A 27,943-nucleotide genomic window follows, 5' to 3' on the forward strand; every position below is an offset into this window, starting at 1 on the left:
TTCAGGAAATGGCATCGATGCAATGTAAATAAATACTAAGGTATGGAAATCCATATATTGTGTGCGTGCCTTTTGTGTATGGCGAAAAAGCTTTCACTACTACACTCGAACGAGCTCCCATAGGCATCGATGTTTAGAACAGTAAAATTGAGCGTGCTTATTTTTCACCGTGTATAACCCATGTGGCAAATTTTGAAGTAACGTGGCTAACGCTCAGTTTTGTTCTTCATCGATCGCGCCGCGATTAATCGACGATCGAAGCGTCATTCAGAAAAAAATCGCTGAACTCGATGAAACTTTCCATTTTGGCGTTTTTGGCAACTTCCCCGCATTGCTGCCTCCGCGTCTTCATCCCACCCCTCTCCTATATGCACAAACAACAACCACTGGCTTGACTCGTGCGGCAGCGGAGCAACAAACAAGAAACAAGGCAACCTGTTGCGTGTGTGACGCCGTTTCGGACGGAATCATTTTCTTTTTGTGCTTCAGCTTTTTTTTGGTTGCGCATTCCGTGTTGCGTGCGTTGTTTTTTGATTTTATCCACGGGAAAAGCATCCGATCGGTCGAAATTTACGTTCAATTTGTGATGTTTGTCGCCGTGATCTTTTTTGGTGTGATTTTAAGTTATAACCTGCATGATTTTCGGTGAAAAGTGGAAAAAATCTCCGCGCGAGTGCTGGGTTCGGAGACACAGAAGATGAGCATAATGGCGACGACGGTGACAGGCAAGATGAAACCATCATCGAAGCCAGCGAATGAGTTTCTGACCGGAGACGGAGTGGATTTGGCAAACGAGCAGAAACAACTGACCGCCAACGGGGGTGGTGCTGAGGGTGCCACTGATCAGGATGATCTGGATTTGTTCTTGAGTGAAATTACTGTGCAGTTCGATGATGAAGTGCAAACATTGTATGTTGGTCCCGTGGAGATTGTTGATGATGATGACGACGATGATGGCGATGACGGCGAAGGTGATAAAAGTTCAGGTAACGGATAATATGAGGGAGGGGTGGTGGATACAGGGCTGGCAGCGGGATATTTTCTTTGAATTGGTTTTCTAATGGATCAATCAAGGTAACTCATTTTGCGCTCACCGCATCAAAACAACTCGATCTGTTCGTTCCATAGCGGCAGTTTTTGCTTATTGATTGATCCATTGGTCGGGGTTCAGCCAAATCTCACTAAGCGCCAAAGAAAAATTACATATTTTCTTGAACAAATTGTTGCGTAGCTCATCCAATTGATCATCCAATTCTCGCTTAACTTTTCAAAAGGACCTAAGTAACATTTTTTCGTGAATCAATTTGAATAGCGCAATCAACATAACAACATCAAAGCTTTTGATTGCAGTACTCAAATTAATTTATGAAAAAAATGTTACTTAGGAGCTTTTGAAAAGTTGAGCGAGAATTGATTCTACCCTATAATTGAAGATATCCAACAACAATGCGTTTTTGATGAACCCCGACTAATTATTTCTATGTTAAACTAGAGCCAAACTCAAGCTTGTAATTATTTATTACTAATAAATGTTCGATTGCTTCTTCTGCCTTGTAAGCTATTTCGTTGTAACATTCACTTTATCAATTTTTTTTTCTGAAAAATATATATTTTTTTATATGTACAGCATTGGCCGATACCATCCCTGCAGTGGAACAGACGAATATACAAATTGCAAATGCTCCAATGGAGCAAACAACATTAGCATCCGGTCATGCAATGACTCAAGAAAGTGTCCATTCAGTTAAGCACGACGATGACGTCACGGTTGATATTCCACCGGTAGAGTCCCACACAGCAGCAGTATCATCATCATCATCATCATCGTCGATCGCGGCTGACGCGGCGTCATCGAATCAGCCAGAAGAAGAAAGCAATAGTCAACAGGAACAGCTTCCCTTGCCGATGTCGCCGACGATAGAAATGCCAACTCCTGCAGTGCCGCCACCCACCCAATCGGTAGAACAGTGTGATGATATCAAGGAATCAGCAGGGGGTGGTGATGGTGAGGCGTCACCCAATGAAGAGGAAGAGGTCGGCAACGACGATTCAGCAAACGACGGCCGTCTCCACCATTTGACAGCAGCTGGTGTTGTTATTGATCCGAAAAATGGAGAAGCAGAGCAGCCAGTCTCGGATGGAGGTGAGTTTTCGTAGTTTGAATTATTGTTGGTGAAATAGTGAACATGATTCTAAAGGTAATTGATTTATGAATTTGTGACTACGTGTAACCTAATCGAAGTGTTTGAAATTGTGTACAGAGGCATTGGAAAAATTACTTTACAAATTACATAAACTTCCCCTTTGGTGTGGAAGTTGTTGTCAATTTTATGTTCAGTCGATGCTTTTTGAAACAATTATTTTCATTAGAATTTGATTTACTTTTGAAATATATCGAAAACAACGCGAATCAATTATCGAATTATCTATTTCGTGAAAGACGGAATGCTTTGCTGTAGTGAGACATCACTCTTTTCAAGATGGAGTCGCATGGTGTTTTCTCGTGTGCTCTCATTATTATTCATCGTGAAATTTGTTCACTTTGTTGCATCTTGTTGCGGGTCTTTCATGAATATGGTTTGCTATGAATCGTTTGTTTATGAAACAACATACATAATTCAATTTCTTAGAATTTCGAGAAAACATGAAAAATCTATTTTCAAACAAATTTGGAACCGATTTTTTTTGTTTATTAGTTGGGCTTTGGGCTAAATAAAAAATCAATTTGTTCATTAGCTCTGTTGGTCTTTGAATAATAAAGAGCGCGATGAAAAAAAGCGAAAACATATGCAATTTTGAAAAATCATGTTTTTTTAATTTTTTTTTAAACCTCGAGTGATTTTTCTCGATTGTTAGAGTTTATTCCGTGTTTACCTTTAATAAAAAAATCTCAAACTCGAGTCAAATTCTCCCACTGAAAAAAGGAAGTTGTCGTTTGATGATAATGAAGACTGAAAAACGTTTACAAATGTAGTAATCTGTATTACGTTCTGTAAAAGTGTTTCCTATATTTGTAAAATTTTCAAATCCAATCGATTCTAAAATTAGTGGGACTTAGCTTCTCCGGTATTGATTTACCTGAGGCTATTTGTTATGGCCAGTCGGACTAAGAAATATCGTGTTATTGAACCACCTGCTGCCTTATGATAGATCTGGCCGCGTCTGCCACTTTGTGGCGTCATCCGTAGCGTAGTTTTACTATGTTGGAATCCAGCGCCGTTGGCAAGTTCAGTGGAGTCAAGAAGCTTGCTGAGTCGGTGTGAATGAGTTCATCCAACACAACACATTTCAAGAGCCATTCCAAAATAGACATTTCGTAATTCAAATGGACAAGGAGTAGATTATAGTTTGCGCTAATCGCCGCCGCGGAAAGCGCAGGAACAGTATGGTTGTGAAGCCGTTTTTACTGGCGTCGATAAAAGTATGAAGCTTTATTCGTTCTCCAGGGATTATCCGACTACAGTAGTATTGTGGTATTTTCAACTTCAGGTAAAAGGCGTAACCAAGTTTGCCATTTCACAAACATTAGATAATCGATTTCGTCATACCTTTGAACTCCAGAACGTCGCACCTCTTGTAGATGTATCTTCAAGTAAATGAGAAAGTTTGCAATTAATCCGAGGGTATTGAAGATTAACATCAGCACACGCAGTCCCTATCTCTCGTTTTGTCGATCCATGTTCTCCAGCTAGCAGTGTTTCGTCCTTGCGCGACGTGCCTACTTTATAGGTGAACTTATAGGTTTTCGTGCAACACTTTTCAAGTTTCTCTCTCAATAATTCTGAATTAAAAGGATTTATTCATTCTACTAGTACATGATACTTTCAATGTGTCCTAATATAAAATATGAAAATAATATCAAAATGGTGGGTGTTGCAAGTCACCCCTACCGCGGGGTGACTTGCAACACTTCATCGAATTCAATCCTAACATGTTTTAGGGGGCAGGGGGCAGCAGGGACTATGTCCAAGGGCTTGACGATCCCTCCCCAGGCCATCTGCGAGTTGTGGCGCCTGCCTAGGATGTGGTGGGGTTTGACAGTGGGCCCTGTTAAACCTCTATAAAAAGCTGCATGTATCCGCAAGTAGGCTCCGCCAAAGCGACCGTGTGCCGCTCAAAGCGCACAAGCCCAAGTCCTGGTGTTAGGTGGGACACTAAACAGACCTGGCACGACGGCCCTCCGACGAGACATGAGGTTTGTGCAGGCCCAATAAGTCGCTTTTAAATACAACCATTACGAACGACATAGAAGATAATGCGATTCGATATAATCGGCAACGACCTACGCGATGAATAAAGGATCACGATTGGAAGCTTGAAACATGGAGCTGTAAGTCGCTAGGCTTCGCAGGCTGCGACAGGAAAATCTACGATGAATTACATCCCCGCAACTTCGATGTCGTAGCGCTGCAGGAAATCTGCTGGACAGGACAGAAAGTGTGGAAAAGCGGGCATCGAGCGGCTGCCTTCTACCAAAGCTGTGGCACCACCAACGAGCTGGGAACCGGCTTCATAGTTTTGGGCAAGATGCGCCAACGCGTGATTGGGTGGCAGCCAATCAACGCAAGGATGTGCAAGCTGAGGATAAAAGGCCGTTTCTTCAACTATAGCATCATCAACGTGCACTGCCCACACGAAGGGAGATCCGACGACGAGAAAGAAGCGTTCTATGCGCAGCTGGAGCAGACATACGATGGATGCCCACTGCGGGACGTCAAAATCGTCATCGGTGACATGAACGCTCAGGTAGGAAGGGAGGGAATGTATAGACCGGTCATCGGACCGGATAGTCTGCATACCGTATCGAACGACAGCGGCCAACGATGCATAAACTTTGCAGCCTCCCGCGGAATGGTAGTCCGAAGCACTTTCTTCCCCCGCAAGAATATCTACGAGGCCACATGGAAATCACCTAATCAAGTAACGGAAAACCAAATCGACCACGTTCTAATCGACGGTAAATTCTTCTCCGACATCACGAACGTACGCACTTACCGCAGTGCGAATATTGAATCCGACCACTACCTCGTCGCAGTATGTCTGCGCTCAAAACTCTCGACGGTGATCAACACGCGTCGGAGTCGTCCGCCGCGGCTTAACATTGGGCGGCTACAAGACGGTAGACTAGCCCAAGACTACGCACAGCAGCTGGAAGTGGCACTCCGGAAGAGCAGCTAGGCGCAGCATCTCTTGAAGATGGCTGGAGAGATATTCGATCCGCCATTGGAAGCACCGCAACCGCTGCACTAGGCACGGTGGCTCCGGATCAGAGAAACGACTGGTATGACGGCGAATGTGAGCAGTTAGTTGAGGAGAAGAATGCAGCATGGGCGAGATTGCTGCAACACCGCACGAGGGCGAACGAGGCACGATACAAACGGGCGCGGAACAGACAAAACTCGATTTTCCGGAGGAAAAAGCGCCAGCAGGAAGATCGAGACCGTGAAGAGACGGAGGAACTGTACCGCGCTAATAACGCACGAAAGTTCTATGAGAAGTTGAACCGTTCACGTAAGGGCCACGTGCCACAACCCGATATGTGCAAGGACATAAACGGGAACCTTCTTACAAACGAGCGTGAGGTGATCCAAATGTGGCGGCAGCACTACGAAGAGCACCTGAATGGCGATATGGCAGACAACGGTGGCGGTATGGTAATGAACCTAGGAGCACGCGCGCAGGACATGCGACTTCCGGCTCCGAATCTCCAGGAAATCCAGGAGGAGATCGGCCGGCTGAAAAACAACAAAGCCCCTGGAGTTGACCAACTACCAGGAGAGCTGTTTAAACACGGTGGTGAAGCACTGGCTAGAGCGCTGCACTGGGTGATTACCAAGGTTTGGGAAGATGAGGTTCTGCCGCAGGAGTGGATGGAAGGTGTCGTGTGTCCCATCTACAAAAAGGGCGATAAGCTGGATTGTAGCAACTACCGCGCAATCACATTGCTGAACGCCGCCTACAATGTACTCTCCCAAATTTTATGCCGTCGACTAACACCAATTGCAAGAGAGTTCGTGGGGCAGTACCAGGCGGGATTTATGGGTGAACGCTCTACCACAGACCAGGTGTTCGCCATACGTCAGGTATTGCAGAAATGCCGCGAATACAACGTGCCCACACATCATCTATTTATCGACTTCAAAGCCGCATATGATACAATCGATCGGGACCAGCTATGGCAGCTAATGCACGAAAACGGATTTCCGGATAAACTGACACGGTTGATCAGTGCGACGATGGATCGGGTGATGTGCGTAGTTCGAGTTTCAGGGGCATTCTCGAGTCCCTTCGAAACGCGTAGAGGGTTACGGCAAGGTGATGGTCTTTCGTGTCTGCCATTCAACATCGTTTTGGAAGGAGTAATACGAAGGACAGGGATTGACACGAGTGGTATGATTTTCACGAAGTTCGTCCAGTTATTTGGTTTCGCCGACGACATTGATATCATGGCACGTAACTTTGATAGGATGGAGGAAGCCTACATCAGACTGAAAAGCGAAGCTAAACGGATTGGACTAGTCATCAACACGTCGAAGACGAAGTACATGATAGGAAGAGGCTCAAGAGAGGTCAATGTAAGCCACCCACCACGAGTTTCTATCGGTGGTGACGAAATCGAGGTGGTTGAAGAATTCGTGTACTTGGGCTCACTGGTGACCGCCGATAACGATACCAGCAGGGAAATTCGGAGACGCATCATAGCAGGAAATCGTACGTACTTTGGACTCCACAAAACGCTCCGATCGAATAGAGTTCGCCGCCGTACCAAACTGATAATCTACAAAACGCTTATTAGACCGGTAGTTCTCTACGGGCACGAGACCTGGACGATGCTCGTGGAGGATCAACGCGCACTGGGAGTTTTCGAAAGGAAAGTGCTGCGTACCATCTATGGTGGGGTGCAGATGGCGGAAGGTACGTAGAGGAGGCGAATGAACCACGAGCTGCATCAGCATTTGGGAGAACCATCCATCGTTCACACCGCAAAAATCAGAAGACTGCGGTGGGCCGGGCACGTTACCAGAATGTCGGACATCCGGTGAAAATGGTTCTCGACAACGATTCGACGGGAACAAGACGCCTTCAGGTGCACAGCGGGCAAGGTGATTCGATCAGGTGGAGGACAATTTGCGGACCCTCTGCAGACTGCGTGGTTGGCAAAGTGCAGTCATGGACCGAGAAGACTTTTATGTATTGCACAGGCCACTCCGGCCTTAGTCTGGTAATAAATAAATAAAGAGTACCAATGAAATAGGTCTTTTGCGTGGTAGGGGGCATCCGTAAATTACGTAACGCTCAGAGTTGAGGGGGGGTTGACTAAAGTGTGACAATCCATTAAAAAAAATGATTCATATAAAAAATGTGACAGGTGGGAGGGGGGTCTGAAAATGGCCATTTTTTACGTTACGTAATTAATGGATCTTCCCTAAGTAAATTCTGGTCTCAACCTGCTTTTGGGATTGCCACTATTTTTATTTTTTTCAGTGAGTCATCGAAAAGCTACGGCGCCACATGCCGTTCAATTGCTCAATTACTTTGTTCACAACCTCTGGATTGAGAGCACGATTGTTTACGTACGACAATGCATCCTCACCTGGCGCAAATGTCTTCTTCGAGTGAAGTATCTTTGTCCTATCCTCCAGCAGATTATCATTCGCACATGATAATAACCTGACCGTTTAATATTGGATCGTGATTTCCGAAATGTGTATCCAAGAGTGCCTGGGCCTGTGTCTCATCTTCTAGAAGAGGATTGTTTATTTTCCTATTGATACACCAACTTTATACCATAACTCCCTAGAATCCGTGAATCCGTGTTGTTTTCTCTGGAAGCTGGCGATTCGATTGGATTCTCTCCTCGCTTCTGTTTTTTCTTGCCATGCTTTATCAACTTCCGGAGACCACCAAAATTTTGGTTACTTGTTATCTTTCTTTCTGTTTTTCTTCTGGATTCTATTGATGCGTCTTCCTAAGTCTCAATATTGATGATTTCTAGTTTAGTTTTTTCACTTGTTCTGTGATTTTTTTTTTCTAATCGATGAAAAATTTGCCGCTTTGTACATTGATGCGATTCAGTTCAATATTGATTCCTAGATGATCGCTTCCAACGCCAAAGTCAAGAATGCTCCAATCCACATATCCGATCTGTTGAGCACAGTGTTATATCTATTGCAGTCGATCGTCGATTCAGTTGTAGGGGAATGTACGTGAAAGAACCGTCATTCAGTATGAGAAAATTGCTACTGTTAACAGCGACTAGAAGAATCGGGATTAGTATAAAAGGCCGATCCACAATCACAAAAGGCCGAAAATGTTCTAGCATACCACAAAAGTCCGAAAACCCAGCATGCCAAACCACGAAAGGCCGAATGGTATAAAATGCCGAAACTCAAAAGGCCGAATCATTACAATTTTTTTAATCTTTCAACCAAGAGAACTTGTAATACTAAAAAAATAACGTTTATTTTTATTATGCTGTACCATAAAAAAAAACTTGTCGACGTGTTTTGCAACTACTAGCGATCTAATCAATCTTATTTTCATTAATATCTTATTTATTGAAAGAAGATGTATGATAGTGTTTACAGGCTCAATTTGAATTCATATGTGTTGCATAATAAATCAATTTTCATTGTAGTTATGATAGGTTGAACATAACTGAACACTGTATACATATAAATATTAGGTTAGCACTTTTAAGTAACAGAGTAATCCACTAATCCAAATAATCATCATCATCACTAGTATTAGAAAAAGCCAAATTCTGAAATCTGATGCAAGAATCCGAGTTGAATTTCACCGGATTCATGGCTCATAGAACCGATTAGCCGATTTACATCAATGCACGGGTGGTGCGCTTCATGACGCATGGCTGCGACATCAAAAGTTATACAAAATCGACTTTTCCTATTATTACGTTATTAGCTTAAAACTTTATAACTCACGGTAACGAAATGTTCCCAAATGTATTTCATTTCTCCTAAATTATAATTTAAGAGAAACTGACTTTCGGCAAGAAGCCACAAAATAATCCGAATATTCTAAATTATATTAAGTATTTAAATCAAAAAAGGCCGAATTAACTCGGCAGAGCAACAAAGTGGACCGGAGCGAGCGCTCGCTTTTATTGTAGAGCTCCTCCATAATCGTCGGTCTTAGGCGATGTTCCTCCAGTTTCCCCAAACGTTCAGGGTCCCCAGGTCCGATTCCATCGCGTGCAGTCAGCGTGTTCGTGGCCACTGAAGTCCAGCCCAGCCCAGCCCAGCCCAGCCCACTGAAGTCTGCCGTATTTTATACGATTCACAATATTTTCTTTGTATACTTGATACAGCTCAGCAATACGTCTTTTCACTTCAAAGGAAACGCCATTGTCATATGTCACAAGCGTTCCAAGGTAAACATTTTTTTTTATTCTTTATTATCGAGACTTACAGCCCGAGGCTGGCTAAACAAATTCTTTAACAACTTCAAACACATCCCCATCAAGCACTACCTCAGCTTAAACATCAGTCAGTAGGTCTTCTTCTAACTCTACCTGCCTTAATGTACTTTGTCTTGGCAGAGTTAATGGTTAAGTCTATCCTCGCCGTCTCCCTCTTTAGTGGGACAAAAGCGCCCCCGAGTGCAATGTTGAACAATAAATTCGAAAGTGATTCAATCCGTGTAAGGTCACAAACGAGGTTGATACTTCGTCTGCAATCCGAATACTTGATTTCGAGACATCCAGCGTTGCACGTATCAGTCTAATCACGTTCCAAAGAGAGTTCAGAATAACATTTTGCGACCTCCCTGGCAAACAAGCGGATTACGAAAATTAAAGACAGTTAAGAGAGCTGCTCTGAGGCAATTTAACAAGTATCGGACACTACCATTGCGAGATCAGTACGTGAGGCTCAACCATGAATACCAGTGTGTCAGTCGTCAGAACTTTTTGCGTTACCAGTACAGTATTGAGCTTAAGTGCAAGCAGCGGCCGAAATATTTTTGGAACTGCATCAACAAACAGCGCAAAGAGTCTGGTCTGCCATCTTCAATGCAGTTCAACGATGAAACTGCGTCTACCTCATCGGAGCTCTGTGGGCTATTTGCTGAAAAGTTTGCCAGTGTCTTCAACGATGAGCGTATTAGTGCTAACCAAGTTAGACTCGCAGCTAGCAACATTCCATTAAGCAGCCATTAGGCGTGTTAGATGTCGACGGTAACTCTATATCTAAAGCCGCGACAAAATTCAAGTCGTCCTATAATCCAGGACTAGACGGTATTCCGTCTGCTTTCGTCAAAAGACAAATTTCTGGTTTGCTTGACCCTCTTCATCGTATTTTTAATTTGTCACTGTCTAGTGGAATATTTCCTCCTTGTTGGAAAATCGCTCACATGTTCCCGGTGCACAAGACTGACGGGCTTGGTAGTCATATGGCTACTGCCTCTGCCTCATACGCAGGAGGTCGTGGGTTCAATCCCAGGACCGTTGTATCTTTCTCTATATTTCTCATGTTCTAGCAATCGCTAGAGCTGGAAATGGACTTCCATGCCGTTTCCATTTTTATCCTATAACTTCATCTGGAGTATTCTAGCAGTGACTGCTAGAACTGGGAATGAACCAAAAAAAAAAATCGTTTCCTCTATATTCAATTAGAAATTCCATCAGTTCAATGTATTTCCTGCTTCCGTATCATTCAACTTTCAGAAGGCCGATCATCAAAGCATTGTCGACGTACTATCTGGTATGCGTTGGGACGCTATACTTGCCGATAATGTCGAAAATGCTGCGTTGACTTTCTCGCATATCTTGGCATACGTTATTAACCGACATGTTCCCAAAAAAGTACACAAGAATAGCTCTCATCCGTCCTTGGTACACTCGGGAATTAAGAGAACTTAAAACTGCCAAGAGAGCCGCATTTAGCACGTTTTCCTTAAAGGATCACTAAGTCAGACTCAACAACGCCTATAAACGGATCAGTCGTATATGCTATGTACATATTCCCGATATCAAAGTAAGATCTAAACCAATCTCAAAACGCATCCTAAACTGTTTTGGAACCATACCAACAAGCAACGCGGGGAATCTGGCCTCCCTTCCTCTATGACATTTCAGGGCAAAACTGTATCATCACTGCAGGAGATCTGCAGACTGTTTTTGCTAAAGTTTGCTGACGTTTTTACCGATAAACAGCTTACCGACAACGAAGTACATAACGCAGCAGACAATGTTCCCCTATATGGCCATGTACTAGGTGTTATCGATATCAGCGAAGAGATGATCTCCTCTGCTGCATCAAAACTAAAGTCATCGATCAAACCTGGTTCCGATGGTATTCCGTCCAATTTCCTGAAAAGACACATTTCCAGTTTGCAATATCTGTTGCTAATCCTGTTTCGGCTTTCCTTATCCAGTGGCATTTTTCCTTCATGTTGGAAGATTGCACAAATGTTTCCTGTGCACAAGAAAGGGAACAAACGAGACGTGGTGGACAATTATCGAGGAATAACTTCGCTGAGTGCAATATCAAAACTGTTCGAACTCGTTGTAATGGAACCTCTGCTTTCTCACAGCAAGCTGCCAACTAACGGTTGCTATCGGCGACTGCAGATCTGGTTCCTTCGTCGCTACATCGGGAACACCCCAAGGAAGTCATTTGGGTCCGTTAGTCTTCCTACTATATTTCAATGACGTGAATTTTGTACTCGAAGTTCCCAGCCTATCGTATGCTAATTACCTGAAAATGTTCTTGCAAATCCAATCCATCGACGATTGCTTTTTCCTTCAACGTCAGTTAGAATCCTTTGCCAATTGGTGCAACGTCAACCGTAGTAAATCCGACAAAATGTTCGATGATCACTTTTTCTCGGATTAAAAATCCCGTTACATTCGACTACACGCTTTTGAATACTAGCATAGAACGTCTGAGTCATGTCAAAGACTTGGGCGTAATTTTGGATTCCCAGCTGACGTACAAAATGCATATTTCATACGTTGTTGTAGGTAAGGCTTCCAAAACCCTGGGCTTTATCTTTCGGATGGCTAAAGAATTTTCTCACATTCACTGTTTAAAATCTCTGTATTGCTCACTGGTGCGGTCGATACTGGAGTATTGCTCCGCCGTGTGGAATCCCTATTATACGAACGGTGCAGAACGAATTGAGTCCGTGCAACGACGCTTCCTACGATTTGCTCTGCGTAGACTACCGTGGAGAGATCCATTACACCTGCCAAATTATGAAAGCCGCTGTCGGCTTATCGATCTGGAGCCGCTAAGAGAATGCTGTAACACCGCTCGAGCTGTATTTGTTGCAGACATTTTGCAAGGCCGAATAGATTGTAGGACATTTTGGAACAGATTAATATTAATGTACAGCCGAGAACACTTCGCCAGTGGCGATTCCTTAACCTCAATCTACCTGTTCAACGAATTCAAATCAGCAACATTTTTGCGCGTAAATGCATGGAATAAGTAGATTCTCATTAGCCTTATGGAATCTGGTAATTTTATTTCCTTTTTCGACTGTCGAAATATCTTAATTTTACATTTTTGTATCGTTGAACAGGTAAAAAGTGAGGTTACGAGACGCCACTGCACTTCGCAGTAACGCTATGTTAAGAATGCCATTTCGTCGGACTAAATACAGTATGAACGGTAGTATTGAAGGATTACAGCGTATTCAACAGGGTTTCTACAATATTTGACTTCAACCTGCCTCATCAGACGCTGCGTCGAAGATTCAAAGAATTTTTCACATCGCAATAGATAGCTGTTTTAGTGTTTGTGTCCATTTTTGAAAAGTTTTTGACGACATGTATACTTATATTTTTTTATTACTATCATTAGGACATAAGTAGTCTGTGGACGAAGACCTTAAATAAATAAATCTATATAATAATAATGAGTTGAGTTTTCCTTCCTGACGATTTAACTCGCGAACGGGTTGACCGATTTGTAAGATTTTTTTACTGATCGATTCATTTTGGGATCCGGAATGTTTGTATATACAAAAAGTTGGTGAATTTAACGAGGAAATGTATAAAATTCATTACAATACAATTTTGGGTCAGCTGTTGAGGAAAACAAAACAAACCCACGGAAATTGATCTACTAGAGTGCGGTGCTGGAAATAGTTCATTGTGACATTTCCAACACCCGGGCTAAGCTGGGTATTTTCCGCTAGTATTTAAATAAATAAATCTCCTACATTGGCAGCTCGTTAACCAAGTCGTACATCTGCCTCTCGAACCTAATCCAAAAATTCCAATAAATTCCGTATGAACTCGTGGCAAGTGCAGAGTAGACTGGCCCATGAAACAAAAAGTTGCCTAATTCCACGGGGCACCCCCAGGATTGTGTCTTTGGGTGAGAAAATGAATCTCTAAAAATTTCAGCTCAATCGCTTGTTGCATAAGCTGGCGCATTTGTTTCGAAGTTTGAATGGGGGCGATAAAAAGTGCGCGGGCGATAAAATATTGCCACAGCTTTTATCGAAAGCGTAGGTGCGAAAGCAACAAAGATTTTCACAGAAATATTTCAATAGAACAGTGGAGTGCACAAAAATTGAAACACATGCATCGTAGTTGCACGCCTTTAGCAAAACTCTCAGACAGCAACATGTCGGACATGACACACATAAGTACAACAAAGCGCAGCATCTAAATCCCTGAAGAAGGTGTAATAAACACCGAAACGTTGGATAGTTGACGCAAAACCCGTTTTAGCTTATCATAAAGACTGAAAGAGCCGAAAAAATACCGTCGTCAATAATCAATCACAGTCGAAAGCAACAATTAATGTTTCAAAATTTATAGTTACTGGTCTTGTTATATCCTAACTTCCAAGAAAAGCCAAAAATGAAAAGATTCAAGGCATAGTGCCCTATACACACTTCCACACTCGCCGTAATGAAAACTTCAACATAGAAACAGTTCAATATTTTGGAATTCTTATTTAAATTTTTGAGCTGTAGCGCTGGCGGTGCCATTAGCCATAATTGTGGTAATGCTGGTTCACCAACAATTTTGTCGTAACTAGTTCGTTCATATTTGGCGTCAGCAGTAAGAACTATAAGGTCAGAACTAGTCCAGTACAGAAGTAAAACAAAACCCTATTTTGACACTGAAACTAAGATTGCAAACCAAAAAAACACTCAAAATATCGAGATTACAATCCATCCATTACCAAAATTCTATTTGATCCAGGATCCGAACGAATTACAAAAGGAATTTCTGAAAAAAAAAATGTTAAATAATTTTTGACATTCATAAGTCTTAAGAAGAATTTTCAGAGGATTTCCCGTAGAAACTTTCGAAGAAACTTCTGAAGAAATTTACAACGGCTTTTCTGAAGGTATCCCTGGAAGAATGTCCAATGGAATGACTGGTGGATTTTTTGAAAATTATTTGGAACTCCTGGAGGAGCTACCGAAAGTATTTTTTGAAGAATTTATAAATGAATAATTTAAGGATTTTTCGAAGGAGAACCTGAGTAGATTTTCGAAAAGTATTCCTAAAGGAATTTCTGAGAGATTTGCTAGAAATTCATGAACGAGTTTCTAAAAGAATTCCTTACGAAACTTCCGGATGAATCCCTGAAGGAATTTACATTGGAATGTCAAATAGAATTTCCTAAGAAACTGCTTAGATTTCTCTTGGAATTTCTTCGGGATTGTCTATAGGATTTATAAAAATTGACGAAAAATCATTTTTAAGAACAATTTTGCCATAAACAAACAAATTTGAGGGAAAAATTTCAGATTGGTGGGTCGCGTGCACCATTGTGCCGTACCCCAGTTGAACTCCTCCAGTACAAATTAGTTAACTCATGGTGGAAAATTGAAGTATAGCTAAGACGAATTTATTGTTCTTCATTTTTGTTTGAGCTGTGTTATGAATTGAGCAGTCAAGAATCCAGACGACTGGGTTTGCTCGAGCCTTGAAATTAATTACGTTTATGGCAGTGCACTTTAATTATCTCTATCTATGTTAAAGAAGGTCCGTTAATTCAATATAATGGTCCTTCGAGCCGGATGATTGGGAAACTAGGCTGTTCGAAGGACCAAATATTGGATATCCGGTTTTCGTCCTTCGTTTTCTATCAGTGGTACCTTCCTTTACTGACTTCCAATTGGTTGAGGGTGAATCCCAAATTCCACAAAGATTGCACACACGGCTGTTCAAACTTAGCTTCAGAATTAGAACACAAAAGCAAGAGTGATATTCAAGAATTTAAATAAGATATTCGGCTTCAGTAAATAAATTGGTTGTTTGCAACAAGCTTCATAGATCATATAGGGGGAATGACGGCTTTGGCAAGTTTTGTTCTATTATTGGCAGGGGTTTTTTATGTCTGACTATGCTCAAATTTGGCCTAAACATTCTTTGCATATCAAAGAACATTGTGGCCAAATTTCATAAAATTTGGTCGACAAAAACTCCCTGCCAATAATAGAACAAAACCTGCCAAAGCCGTCTTTCCCCCTACCAGAATCATTTTCAATGAGACTCTTTACTGGATTTTAGGTCATGGTAATCTCGGTCAATGACCGCACCAGAAAAAAAAAAATCAAGATTGCTTCCATAATGTAAAGCGGAAGAGTATCAGCGTGATTTTTTTTTACCACGCTGATACTCTTCCCTTTCTCTTCAAATGGAAACTTGACAGAAATTCGTTCGATTCAAATCGTAACTAAAATTTCCCAACGCTCTCTTTTTAAAATCCATTTCTTTTTCTTCTTCTTATAATTATTGGCATTACATCCCCACACTGGGACAGAGCCGCCTCGCAGCTTAGTGTTCATTAAGCACTTCCACAGTTATTAACTGCGAGGTTTCTAAGCCAGATTACCATTTTTGCATTCGAATATCATGAGGCTAACACGATGATACTTTTATGCCCAGGGAAGTCGAGACAATTTCCAATCCGAAAATTGCCTAGACCGACACCGGGAATCGAACCCAGCCACCCTCAGCATGGTCTTGCTTTGTAGCCGCGCGTCTTACCGCACGGCTAAGGAGGGCCCACATGAGCCCATGAGTGATAACTAGAGGCCTGAATTCAGAATTCCAGAATTCAGGCCTCTAGTGATAACCATATTTCGCTCACTTCCAGTGGCGTAAAACTTTGATTTGCTTGCAAGAGTACTCATAGTTTTGAGTAGTCCTGCTTTTGACTGATATTGAGTAAAATGTTCGTGGGGTTAAAAGAGAGGGCAATACAATTTTACTTAGTCACTGAGTAGATAAAAGTTAGCGTGTACGATTTTCGTTTCTCTTCTGAGTTTGTTCTAAGAGAAAAGAGTGGTAAGTGAAAGATGTTTTTCGCCACTAATTATTCTCCTTCGACCCAAAAACGCTTGATTTCGTCTTATTGAACGTGCAACTGGAATTGGAAGTCACTATTTGGTCACTTTTTCTGGAACTGAAAGTCACTATTTGGTCACTAAAGTCACTATTTTGAATGGCTTCGGTCGCTACCAGCCCTGCGATGTCACAATCGTTCCAAGGTAAACAAATTCTTCAACAACTTCAATCACATCCCCATCAAGCACTACCTCAGCACCAACACCAGTAGGTCTTCCTCTATCTCTATTTGCCACCATGTACTTTGTCTTGGCAGAGTTAATGGTTAAGCCTATCCTCGCCGTCTCCCTCTTCAGTGGTACAAAAGCCTCCTCTACTGCTCTGTGATCGATTCCAATAAGGTTGATGTCGTCCGCAAAGCCCAGGAGCATATGCGACCGTGACATGCGAGTGATGCGACCGTGTGATGATAGTGCCCTTCCTCTGCACGCCAGATCTCCTAGTAGCGCCCTCGAGTGCAATGTTGAACAATCAATTCGAAAGTGCATCACCATGCTTCAGTCCGTCTAAGGTCACAAACGAGGTTGACAATTCGTCTGCAATCCGAATAATTGATTTCGAACCATCCAGCGTTGCCCGTTTCATTCTAATCAGTTTCACCGGAAAACCATGTTCGGACATTATCTGCCACAGCTCATTTCTTTTCACTGAATCGTACGCTGCTTTGAAATCAATTAACAGATGGTGAGTCTGCAAATTGTACTCCCGGAATTTATCAAGGATCATCCGCAGGCTGAACATCTGGTCCGTCGTTGATCGGCCCCCTCTCGGTCATTGCACATGGCGGGCACTGGCGCAGGCTTATGCCGCGCGCCACTGACAGTTGCGTAAAACCTCCGCATATCGTTTCTATCCATGTTCTCCTGCGCTTCAGATATCACACTTTCTTCGTGTTGCCTTTTTTTCTGCGGTGGATTCTTTTCTCTTCTGCCCTTATTGCTACACTGTATCGCTCTCTGTTGGAACGGGTACGAGCCACTAGCAATCGACTCCTAGCAACATTTTTCTCGTCCGTCACTCGCTGGCACTCCTCATCTAACCAACCATTTCGTTGGCGTCGGTGTGCACTGTGCAGTGCCTAACACTTCCTGCGCTGTTGTAGTCACAGCTTCGTGGATATTTTCCCACAATCTGTTGACGTCGCCAGATCCGGTGACATCTCCTATCCGCTCGTCCAGCTTCTGGTGGTACTGTTCAGCAACTCCTTCAACTGACAAGCGTTGGATATTGAAACGCATCGTTCTGTTGTTTCGCTGGAAAGTCTCGCCCGAATTTTTGCAACTACAAGGTAGTGACCCGAGTCAATGTTCGGACCTCTGAAGGACCTTACATCTATAACATCCGAGAAATGTCGTCCGTCGACCAGCACATGATCTATCTGTGAGCAAGTGTCTCTACTCGGATGTTGTCAGGTGTGTTTGCGGATATTTTTACGTGCGAAGTAGGTACTGCTTATTGCCATCCCTCTAGCAGCAGCGAAGGTTACAAGTCGGAAGTCGTAGACCATTATCGTTGGAAGCGGAATGAACACTTTCCGTACCAATAACAGGGCGAAAATAAACTTTCTTCCGATCTGCGCATTTTCATCCCTGATGACAATTGTTACATCTTGTGTTGGACACTCTCCGCAGGCCTTATCAAGGCTCTCATAGAACTCATTCTTCACGTCACCAGGCATTTTTTGATTCTCCGTTCAGCAATATTGTTTCGTGTCATATTTTGACGTCTGTGCTCGATCCATTCCGGTTTCGGATTACTATTATTGTAGCGTAGCCAGTTAATATAACAATAATAAGCAATTGTATCTGGTATTTTTTTCAATTTTAATTTGATTGAGACTACTGTTTCTCTTCACTGCGAAAAAAAGAAAACGCGTGGACTGTACTTGATGTATTTATTTCGACTGACTTTGAAAAAGAAAAAAATAACAATAATAATAAAAACTGGAATGTTATTCTGGACAGCGTTGCCAAATGCACCGATTCGACGAAACATCCTCCCGCGCCATTGGATTTCCGGGAAATCAATACTACGTATCCGCCTTCTCCCTGTCGTCCAACGGAAGCAGTGCAATCTTGGCTGTTGATCTCTTATAAACCCCTACTGGCGTCTTCACAGTTACTACTCGCGTTACTGCATCTGGACCTGGGTGCGTGTCCACCACTCTGCCAAGTTTCCACTGCATAGGAGGGACGTTATCTTCCTTGAGTACCACCAAATCACCAACTTTGACCTCGGTGTGCTGTTTGGACCATTTGCGGCGCTGTTGCAATTCGGACAAATAGTCTGTGGACCATCGTCTCCAGAAGTCAGCACGCATCTTTTGAATATGTTGCCACCTAGACAATGTTCCGGGTTTGAGGTGGTCATACGACGGCTCGGGAATAGCTGTGAGAGGACGGCCAATTAACAAGTGACCGGGTGTTATAACGTTGTAGTCGTCTGGGTCTGCTGTTTGCGGTACAAGAGGTCGTGAATTTAGTATCCCTTCAATTTGCGTCAAGAGTGTGTTCCATTCTTCTTCGGTTAGCTTCGCATCTCCCGCAGTGCGCTTGATTAGGTATTTAGCCGATTTTACGCCAGCCTCCCATAAGCCACCCAGGTGTGGCGAGCGAGGAGGGATAAAGTGCCAATTAATCTCCTTGGGCAGGCAAAACTCTTGAATGGCTTCCAAGGTTAACTCTTGTCTCAGTAGATTGTAGAGTTCGTGAAGCTCCGAATTTGCCCCTGCGAAATTTGTAGCATTATCGCTGTACATGTCTGTTGGAATGCCGCGTCGGGCAACAAATCGTTGCAAAGCTGCTACGAATGCTGCCGTCGTTAAATTAGAAACAAGCTCAATGTGAATGCATTTGGTGACCATGCATACAAATAACGACACATATGCCTTACAGTACACTGGCTTGCGCGGATTTCCTTTGCGCACAAAAATTGGCCCAGCAAAGTCAACGCCCGTTCGCTCAAATGGAAGAGCCTGGGTTACCCTGCAATGGGGTAAATCTCCCATGAAAAGTTTAGTCTCTGGAGGGTTGACTCTCAAGCAGCGTAGACATTTTCGTAGTTGTTTGCGAATCACACTTCGTCCATTGAGTATCCAGTATCGCTGCCTTAAAACAGAAAGAGTTCCACTCGGGCCAACGTGTAGATTTTCATCATGGGTAGCTTGAATTAGTATTTCCGTGACGTGATGATCGGCTGGTAGTATTGCCAGACACCATTACTCATATGATACGTTCGCGTGTTTGATTCTTCCGTTAACCCGTAGTATGCCACTACTGTCGACCCATGGATTGAGGCTTCGTAGTCTTCCGATGTATCTTTCATTTGTGCCTTGCTTCTTTCGAACTTCATGAATATCTTGTAGTAGTCGTTGTTGTTGCATCATGTAAACTATAGCTTGCAGCGATGATCGTAGTTCAGCAACAGTAGGACGTACTTCTTGTGCCGTATTAGGGAATCGTTTACGAGCTCGGTTGACAAAGCGAATCACATAGGCGAATATTCGTTGCAATTTTCGGAACGAACTGAACCTTTTGAAGATTCGATCGTACTCTAGCTGACGTTCTTCAGTGGTCACCACCGCAGCAACCTTCACTTCCGGAAGATCAATCACCTCCTGTATTGTTTCTTCTTCGTAGTTGCATTGCTGCAGAAACTGTGGTCCATGCCACCAGAAGGAATTTCCAATCAAGTTTTCCGGATAGAGACCGCGTGAAACAAGGTCCGCAGGATTGTGATTTGTGGGCACGTACTTGTACTCGTAGATTGGTCTAGGTGTAAGTTCTTGAACGTGTGCCACTCGATTAGCAACGTATGTGTTCAGCTGGTTAGGAGATTTCGTCAGCCATCCTAGTGTGATTGTAGAATCCGAATACAATACTTTACGATCGAATTTCATCTTTAGAGCTTCGACGACCCTTGTCACCAGCCTTGACATCAAACGAAAGCCGCATAGTTCGAGCCTTGGTATTGTAGACTTTGGTGCCAAATGAGATTTACTGACGAGCAGATGAACTTCAACAGTGTTGTCCGCAAGAATACTTCGCACGTAGACGCATGTGCCATAGGCTTCCTGCGACGCATCTGAAAACGAGTGTAATTCCAATGCAATTCGGCACGGCGCGATGACTCGACGATCGATTCGTAGATCCATCAATGTTTGTAAACCTTCACGGAACTTGTTCCACTTCACCACGATGTCATTGCTGAGTTCTTCGTCCCATGACACTTTGCTTCTCCACAGCTGACGCAATATGAGTTTAGCAGTGACACAAACCGGTGCCTGTAGACCCAATGGATCAAAAGGATTTGGCAATTTCAGACAAAATGTATCGTTTCGATACCGGCTGCGTTAGCTGAGTGGGGGCTATCCGAAACAACAGTTTGTCACTTGTAGGGTTCCATAGTATGCCAAGGGTCTTAATCATGTCGTTCACGCCATTTAGTTCGTATGACACTCGTTGCTCTCTTCGATCTTCTGGTATGTTATCGAGGAATTCGACAGAATTTGAGCACCATTTGTGCAGTTGAAATCCACCCTTGTCTAGTACCTCCTCCAATTCTACGCGAGCCAACAACAATTCCTCCAGTGTATCGGCACCCGAAAGTGCATCGTCGATGTAAAAATCATTTTTTATTATTTTGGCAGCGCGCGGGTAGGATTGTACTTCATCGTGTGCTAATTGGTTCAATGTGCGGGTAGCCAAATACGGTGCTGATGCCGTCCCATAAGTGACGGTCAATAGTTCGAGTGTCTTGCATTGTTCTGTAGGATCTGATCGCCATATTATGCGTTGGAATTTAGTATGCTCGTCGTGCACTCGAACCATACGGTACATCTTAGAGATGTCAGCCGTGAACACGAAGGCGTGTGTTCGGAACCGGAGCACTATATCGATGAGCGGGTCTTGAATGGTAGGGCCCACCATCAAAGTATCATTCAAGGACAGACCGGAACTTGATGGTGCAGAAGCATCGAATACTGTTCTTAGCTTGGTTGTAGACGAACTTGGCTTGAGTATAGCGTGGTGGGGTAGGTAGAATCCACCAGCCTCTTCTTCAGATGAATCGATCTCTCGGCAGTGACCTAATTGCTTGTATTCTTCCATAAACGCACAGTAAGCCATCTTGAGTTCAGCGTCTTTGGCAAATTTTTTCTCAAGGTAAGAAAATCGGAGTAGAGCGTGCTGCTTCGAGTCGCCAAGTTGACTCACATTGTCACGGAAAGGGAGCTTCACTGTGTAACGACCACTTGCGTTGCGACTGTAGGTTTGCTGATAGAACTTTTCACACGCCGTCTCTTCAACTGACAAACTTGAAGCGGTTGGTACCGCCTCGGATTCCCAAAAACGTTCGACGAGATCATTTAAATCCGCTTCCCGTACCACAACGTTGCAACGGTTCACATCGTACCTCCAGCTAGTAGTGTCGGCTAGACCACCAACCACCCAACCAAACACTGTCTCCTGCACAAACGGCAAATTCTCGGCTAGTTTGACTCTACCCGATTTCAGGAGACCAAAGAAATGGCCAACACCAATCAGCATGTCCACCCGCTGAGGACGGTGGAAGTGGGGATCAGCAAAAATCATTTCGGATGGTATTGGCCATGTGGTAATATCGATGTACTTTGCTGGTATTATCCCAGTGATTTTGTTGATCACCAGACACTCAATGATACTTGTGTAGTTGTAGTTACGTGCTTGCACGTTGACGTGTACCAAGGTCGTGACCCGAGTCGCTGTACCATCCACACCTGTCATTTCAACGTTGACACTTTGACGCTTCAATCGTAGTAGAGAAGCGAGTTTTCCGTTAGCAGGTTTACTTGCGAGCCACAATCTAGCAGAACGCGGCACGGCTGAGCTCTTCCGCTATCATCATATACATTCACAACCGCGGTGCAAAGCAGCGCCTGTTGCTGGTGAATTGTGCAAGAAGCACTGATAGCGTTCGTAGTAATAGGCGTCATAGAGCCTTCCTTCGATTGTGCCGATGGCACCGTAGTAGCAGTCTGTTCGGCAGCGACAACCATAGACGTAGAGTTCACATGTAGAGTAGAGTGGTGTCGCTTCTTACAAACCTTGCAGGACATGGTAGAGGAGCAATGTGCAGTGACATGCCCTTCCGCAAGCAGTTGTAGCAAACTCCGTGTTGCTTTGCCTTCTCGTAGCGTTCTTTCGGATTAAGTTTGAGAAAATCCCCACACTGATGGTTAGGATGGGATTTTTCACAGAAATTACACCGATACTCGATGGATGTTGCCAGAGATGCTGCTTTCAGCGGAGGAATTTTCGTGGTTGCGATGCTGCTGAACTTTTTGGGCTTGCTTGTTGGCTCGATTCGCTCCAGTACTTGACTCCGGGAAGTGAGGAACTTGATTGTGTCTGTATACTGAGGAATGTCGCCATGATCGATGCTGCTTTCCCATAATTTTCTCGTCTCTAAGTCGAGCTTTGACGCCAGGATGCTGACGACAATTATATCAGATAGTCCGTCCATTTCAAACTCATAGAATTCGAGTGCATCCACGTGCCGCTTACAAGTGTCAACTAGCTCCCGTAGCTGCTTGCCACTTTCGGATGTCATTGATTTGAGGCCAAGAATGCCACTCACGTGAATGTCGACAATCTTCCTTTTATCTTCGAAGCGTGCTGTTAGATGTTCCATGGCAGCTGCAAAATTGCCGTCGTTGATTGTCTGTTAATCGATTGTTCCGGAAGCTTCGCCCACCAAACATTTGTCGAGGTGGTAAAGCTTCGTCGCATCCGATTCGCCACCGTGCTTGCTCATGACATCCGTGAAAATTGCCTTGAATTTGAACCAGTTTTCTGGTTTTCCATCAAACGTGGGCAGTGGAGTGTGTAATGGAGCGGATTGTACTCGAACTGGTTGGGATTGCACCGGAGCTGTTTGGACGATCATTTGAGGTTGATGCTTTCCTTCTTGTTTCGCTCCTTCCAGCAATCTGCACACCCTGGTTCGAACATCGTTGTAAAGCTCCTCGAATTCAACGTATTTATCTTCCTGCTCCGTAGCATGAACAGGCGAAAGTGCGTAAATTTTGTTCTGGAACTGGTTGAATTCGTCGTAGGCAGCGTCAATCGTCTTCAACTGGGTGCGCAACAAAAACTCATCCGGAACTGTTTCCGATTGTTCGTGCCGGAACAGAACATTTCTGATCCGTGTAATTTTGCCCTTGACGGCTCCGCGTTGTAGAACAGTTGCTTGAAATTCTTCCGCCATTTTCTTTTTCTGTTGCTGGCGTTCCCCGATTGGCGTGCTAAACACTTCCACTTTATTTTCCGGTTTCTTCACGGGAGTTGACGACATTTACCCATCCATTCGACCGGTGGGTCCTTCCGCGATTGTGACGACCGAAACCACTTCGAAATCCGGCGATGTAGGACCAAAATGTTTCTCTTCACTGCGAAAAAAAGAAAACGCGTGGACTGTACTTGATGTATTTATTTCGACTGACTTTGAAAAAGAAAAAAATAACAATAATAATAAAAACTGGAATGTTATTCTGGACAGCGTTGCCAAATGGACCGATTCGACGAAACAACTACTTTATTAACTCCCAACTCTTTGTTTCTTTTCAGAATTAATCACAGAACCCGAACCGGTGGCAGAAGAATCATCACTGTCTTCGAATTTACAAACTACGGAGTTAACAGAACCGAAAACTACACAACAGACGTCTATTGAGCAGGAGTCTGAAAAACTTATACCTACTGAACTGGAATCTGCGGTGGAACCAGATTCTTCAGTAACAACATTGGCTCCGGAATCGCCAAAATCTGACCCGAACCTACAACTTCCCTCGCAGGAATCATCAAAAACGCAAACTGTAGAGTTTACAGAATTGCAAGCTACGACTAATTCGACTGCAGAATTGCTGATCCCTGACTCTGGGACACCAGTTTCACCTCAGAAGCCTTCAGAAACAAGCGTTGAGGATTCACCTGCATTGGTTTCTACAGAGATAACACTCACAGAATTGACAGTGGTCGAAATAGAATCTGCCCACCAAACGGAACCATTAACGCCAGAAGTAGCAGCCACATCACAACCAGCTGAAGTTATTCCATCTACCGCTGAGTGCATCGAACCAGAGGAACCGCAGCCCGACACGACTCGCGAGGAACAGCAATCACCAACGATAGAACCTCACTTGACACCGCCGCGTTCGTCGCGGAGAAAATCACCACGATCAAAGGCCATCAAAGAAGAAATCAATCAGCTCACGCCGGTGCTTCCGGCACCAATTGGCGAAGAGGATTCTTGTGTGAAAAAGTTGGAAATAGAACAAACGCAACTCCAGGAGGAGGTACCGGAGGAAGAAGAAGTAGACGAGCAGGATTGTTCCGCTGAAGGGGAACTTATCGTGCCGGATGTGTTAGTTCCACAGCGGTACGACAAGGACTCTTCGCCAGCTGGCAGTGACAGTGGGATCGAGAATGAGGGCACGGATTTGAGCAAGGCGACTTCGTTTGAGGAAGGGGAACATTTGGAGCTGACTGTGACCGACAAGACTTTAGAAAACATTCCAGGGGAAATTGTCGTTGGTGAAACCGACGAGGGCCAGCGGGGGCAATTAGCGGAGAACGAGAATACTCAGATAATAGTACTGGAGGAGATAGTGATTCAAAGGGCACAGGGTAAACTAATTCAGTGCGCACAATGTGCGATGTGTTTTAAGAAGGAACTGTGGTACAAGAAGCACCTGATGAATTACCACGGAATTGATTTGAGTAATATTGCTCATTTTCTCTCGAACCTGCAAACGTTGGATGAGGGTATTCAAGATGGGGATGACGGTACGACTGAGCAGGAATTTGAAGAATTCCAGCTGGAGGATGGATCAGCGAACGACGACGGAGGCAATAATGATTCATCCGATAAGACTGAAGAGCAAACTACGAATGGTAAACGTAAGAGCGAAGAATATACAGTGAAATCGGTTAAAAGAGTACGCGCAAAAGCAGCTCCCTCGACGCCTAGCCCGAGTACAATGCAAATGTATCCGGAGGTGAAGCTGTCAACCAGCAAGGGTAAGCCGAAGGCACCAAGACGACGCAAGGAAAAACTGGTTTTGATTAATTCCGATGCCGATATGAGAATCAAGCATGAGTATGCCCCAGTTTCGACACATTCGGAGGAATCTACGAGTGCTTCGTCACAGTCGTCCCAGCCCTTGATGAACAACATGTTCGTTGTCAGATACCTCGAACAGGCAGCGTTGATGGTCGGCAGTGATGAAACGGCGGAAACACCGTCCTTGAACAAATCAAATAACAGGTTGAGCAATTCCAATGATCCGCTGTCGTACGAAGAGTTGGATGACAGTTTGACTCCATTCGAGAAATCGAAGATCGTGCAGATCACCGAAGAAGATAAAATCATATTCACTTGCAGTATTTGCGAATCCGTTTTCGACGATCGACGGCATGTCCAGGAACATGTGAATAAGGACCACAGCGATGTGAAACGGCGTAGCTGTCCGCATTGCGGTCGCACCTTCAATCAAACCGGAGATCTGACACGGCACGTTCGAATTCACACTGGAATCAGGCCTTTCAAATGTCCCTTCGAGGACTGTGAGTACGCATTCATCTCCTCCGGTGATCTGCATAAACACGTTCGCCGGCACAATCAGCAGAACGTTCCAAAACCACACGTTTGCACCGTATGTGGCAAGGACTTCGAACGGGGCTACGATCTAAAGCGACACAGCTCGATGCACGCCAAGGACGATCCCAACTTCCAGGGTTTCAATTGCGAGCTGTGCGGAAAAATGTTCGCCCGGAAGGACCAATATCGCGCTCACACATATCGACACATTGGCTACAAGCCGCACAAGTGCACTCAATGCGATAAAACCTTCTCGGATGCCAGCAACTACGCCAAACACATCAAGGTGCACGCGATGGATGGGGTGCAGCTGTTTTGTCACCATTGCGAGAAGGGTTTTAAGAACAAGATGGCCATCTCGAAGCATGTGCTGCGTTGCAAATACAAAACGACCACCCGGAAGAAGAGCGCTCCGCAGAAAAAGAAAGCCGCTAATGTGAAAAAAGAACATCAGGAGCCGGAGCACAGCGCGGAGAAAATCCGTCGAAACACAGCCTAACGAATCGATTGAATGCTCGAATGCGCTAAGATGATTGCGCGAATACTGTTGGCAGCAACCCTAGCAATAGCATTGTAGATGTACCCGATAATCTCCCTCCTTAGTAGTAGAAGTAGTTTTTTAAGTCATTAGCAGGAGCTGACTACTTAACTTTCAGTTTAGGTTACTAGAATTATTGTAGAACTGAAAGTTCTCCTCCAGGATATTGCTCTTATATTTTTTAATTGTGTACTTTTTTTTACACTCAGTTTATTGTCTGTATTTTTGAACTGTTTTGCCTATCTCACATACTGAAAATAAACAGCTGGGACTGATCAACATTTAAGACATTTTTTTTTGTAATAAAGTATTTGTTATTTAGTTGCTGAAAACTGCACAAGAAGTGAATGGCAATAAGAATTATTAGTGATAAAAGGTGAGCTAATTACAAGATATTCTTCTAACAGGACTTTGATGTCAAAGATCTTGTATCTGTGGTAGTGGTAGAGGGTTTGCACGAAGCTAGGCTCGTAAATGTAGAGCTCCATTTTCCAACGACTTATTTATGTTTCCTTTATTGCTTAGCACTTCAGTACCTACCGTACAGCGCCGTTTGAGTTCCATATTTTGGTTCAATAATAGGGAAGAGTATATTAATGACCGTGGATACATTCATTAGGGGTACCTATTCTTAGTGGGCAATATATTCTTTCAAATGTAAATTATCAATTTTCCTGGGAATCCTCAAAAGACTAACGCAAGACGTAACGGTTGCGGAACCTAATGATACCTAACTCTTATCAACTGCATTAGTTGAACAAATAGTACTTAATAACAGTTCATTAAAAAAGTAAAAATCCTAATTGTGTTTTTATTACAAAGAAAATCTACCCTCAACATTATGCATACACAATGCATACCGCGCATCTTACCGCACGGCTAAGGAAGGCTCCAAAAATGAACCATGAGCCGTAAATATCATATCGCGAAAACTTGTCCTATGGAAATCAAGACTAGACATGGAGACGCATGGTCTTCCAACTTTACGAAAAACTAATGTTTTGCCTGCGAAGTTAATGGACGAGAAGAGAACAAAGGTGTTGTTTGAAAGAGATGGCGCCACAACATTTCTCGGATACTTATTCAAAAGGACGTATGTGATTTTGTAAACAAAGTTTCAAACGTCGATTTGTCCAATCTGATGGCACTCCCACGCAAACCATTACCACAGGCAGGTAGGTTACTGGAAGTCATAGAATCGGTTTTAAAACAAGGATCCCCGAAGGACGAGGCTTGACGGTTCCGCTATGAACCCGGTATGACGAAACACGAAAATTCGGTAAATAATCATATGACTCACGGCTGGTCTTTCTAAAAATAGGCTACACCTGAAGCTGTTACAATTTAACTATTTATTAGTGACGTCACACAGGGGTACATACTTTCATGCTGGTTCGACGGAATAGATCCGGATCTTGGTG

General features: G+C 43.7%; 1 protein-coding gene across 2 annotated transcripts; it reads left to right on the forward strand.

Moving 5' to 3' along the window:
- Nucleotides 1-388: 388 nt before the first annotated feature.
- Nucleotides 389-27,319, forward strand: LOC134225213 (uncharacterized). 2 transcript variants are annotated; one of them, XM_062705088.1, is made up of 3 exons: nucleotides 389-980; nucleotides 1,628-2,143; nucleotides 23,953-27,319. In XM_062705088.1, the coding sequence occupies exons 1-3, from the start codon at nucleotides 698-700 to the stop codon at nucleotides 26,481-26,483; spliced, it is 3,330 nt and encodes a 1,109-aa protein (XP_062561072.1). In that variant the 5' UTR covers nucleotides 389-697; the 3' UTR covers nucleotides 26,484-27,319. The 2 variants fall into 2 exon arrangements, with proteins under 2 accessions (XP_062561072.1, XP_062561071.1); XM_062705087.1 differs by having other exon boundaries at nucleotides 390-986.
- The last annotated feature ends 624 nt before the right edge of the window (nucleotides 27,320-27,943 follow it).

The sequence above is a fragment of the Armigeres subalbatus genome, chromosome 3 (assembly GCF_024139115.2).
Source record: "Armigeres subalbatus isolate Guangzhou_Male chromosome 3, GZ_Asu_2, whole genome shotgun sequence".
Lineage (NCBI taxonomy): Eukaryota > Metazoa > Arthropoda > Insecta > Diptera > Culicidae > Armigeres > Armigeres subalbatus.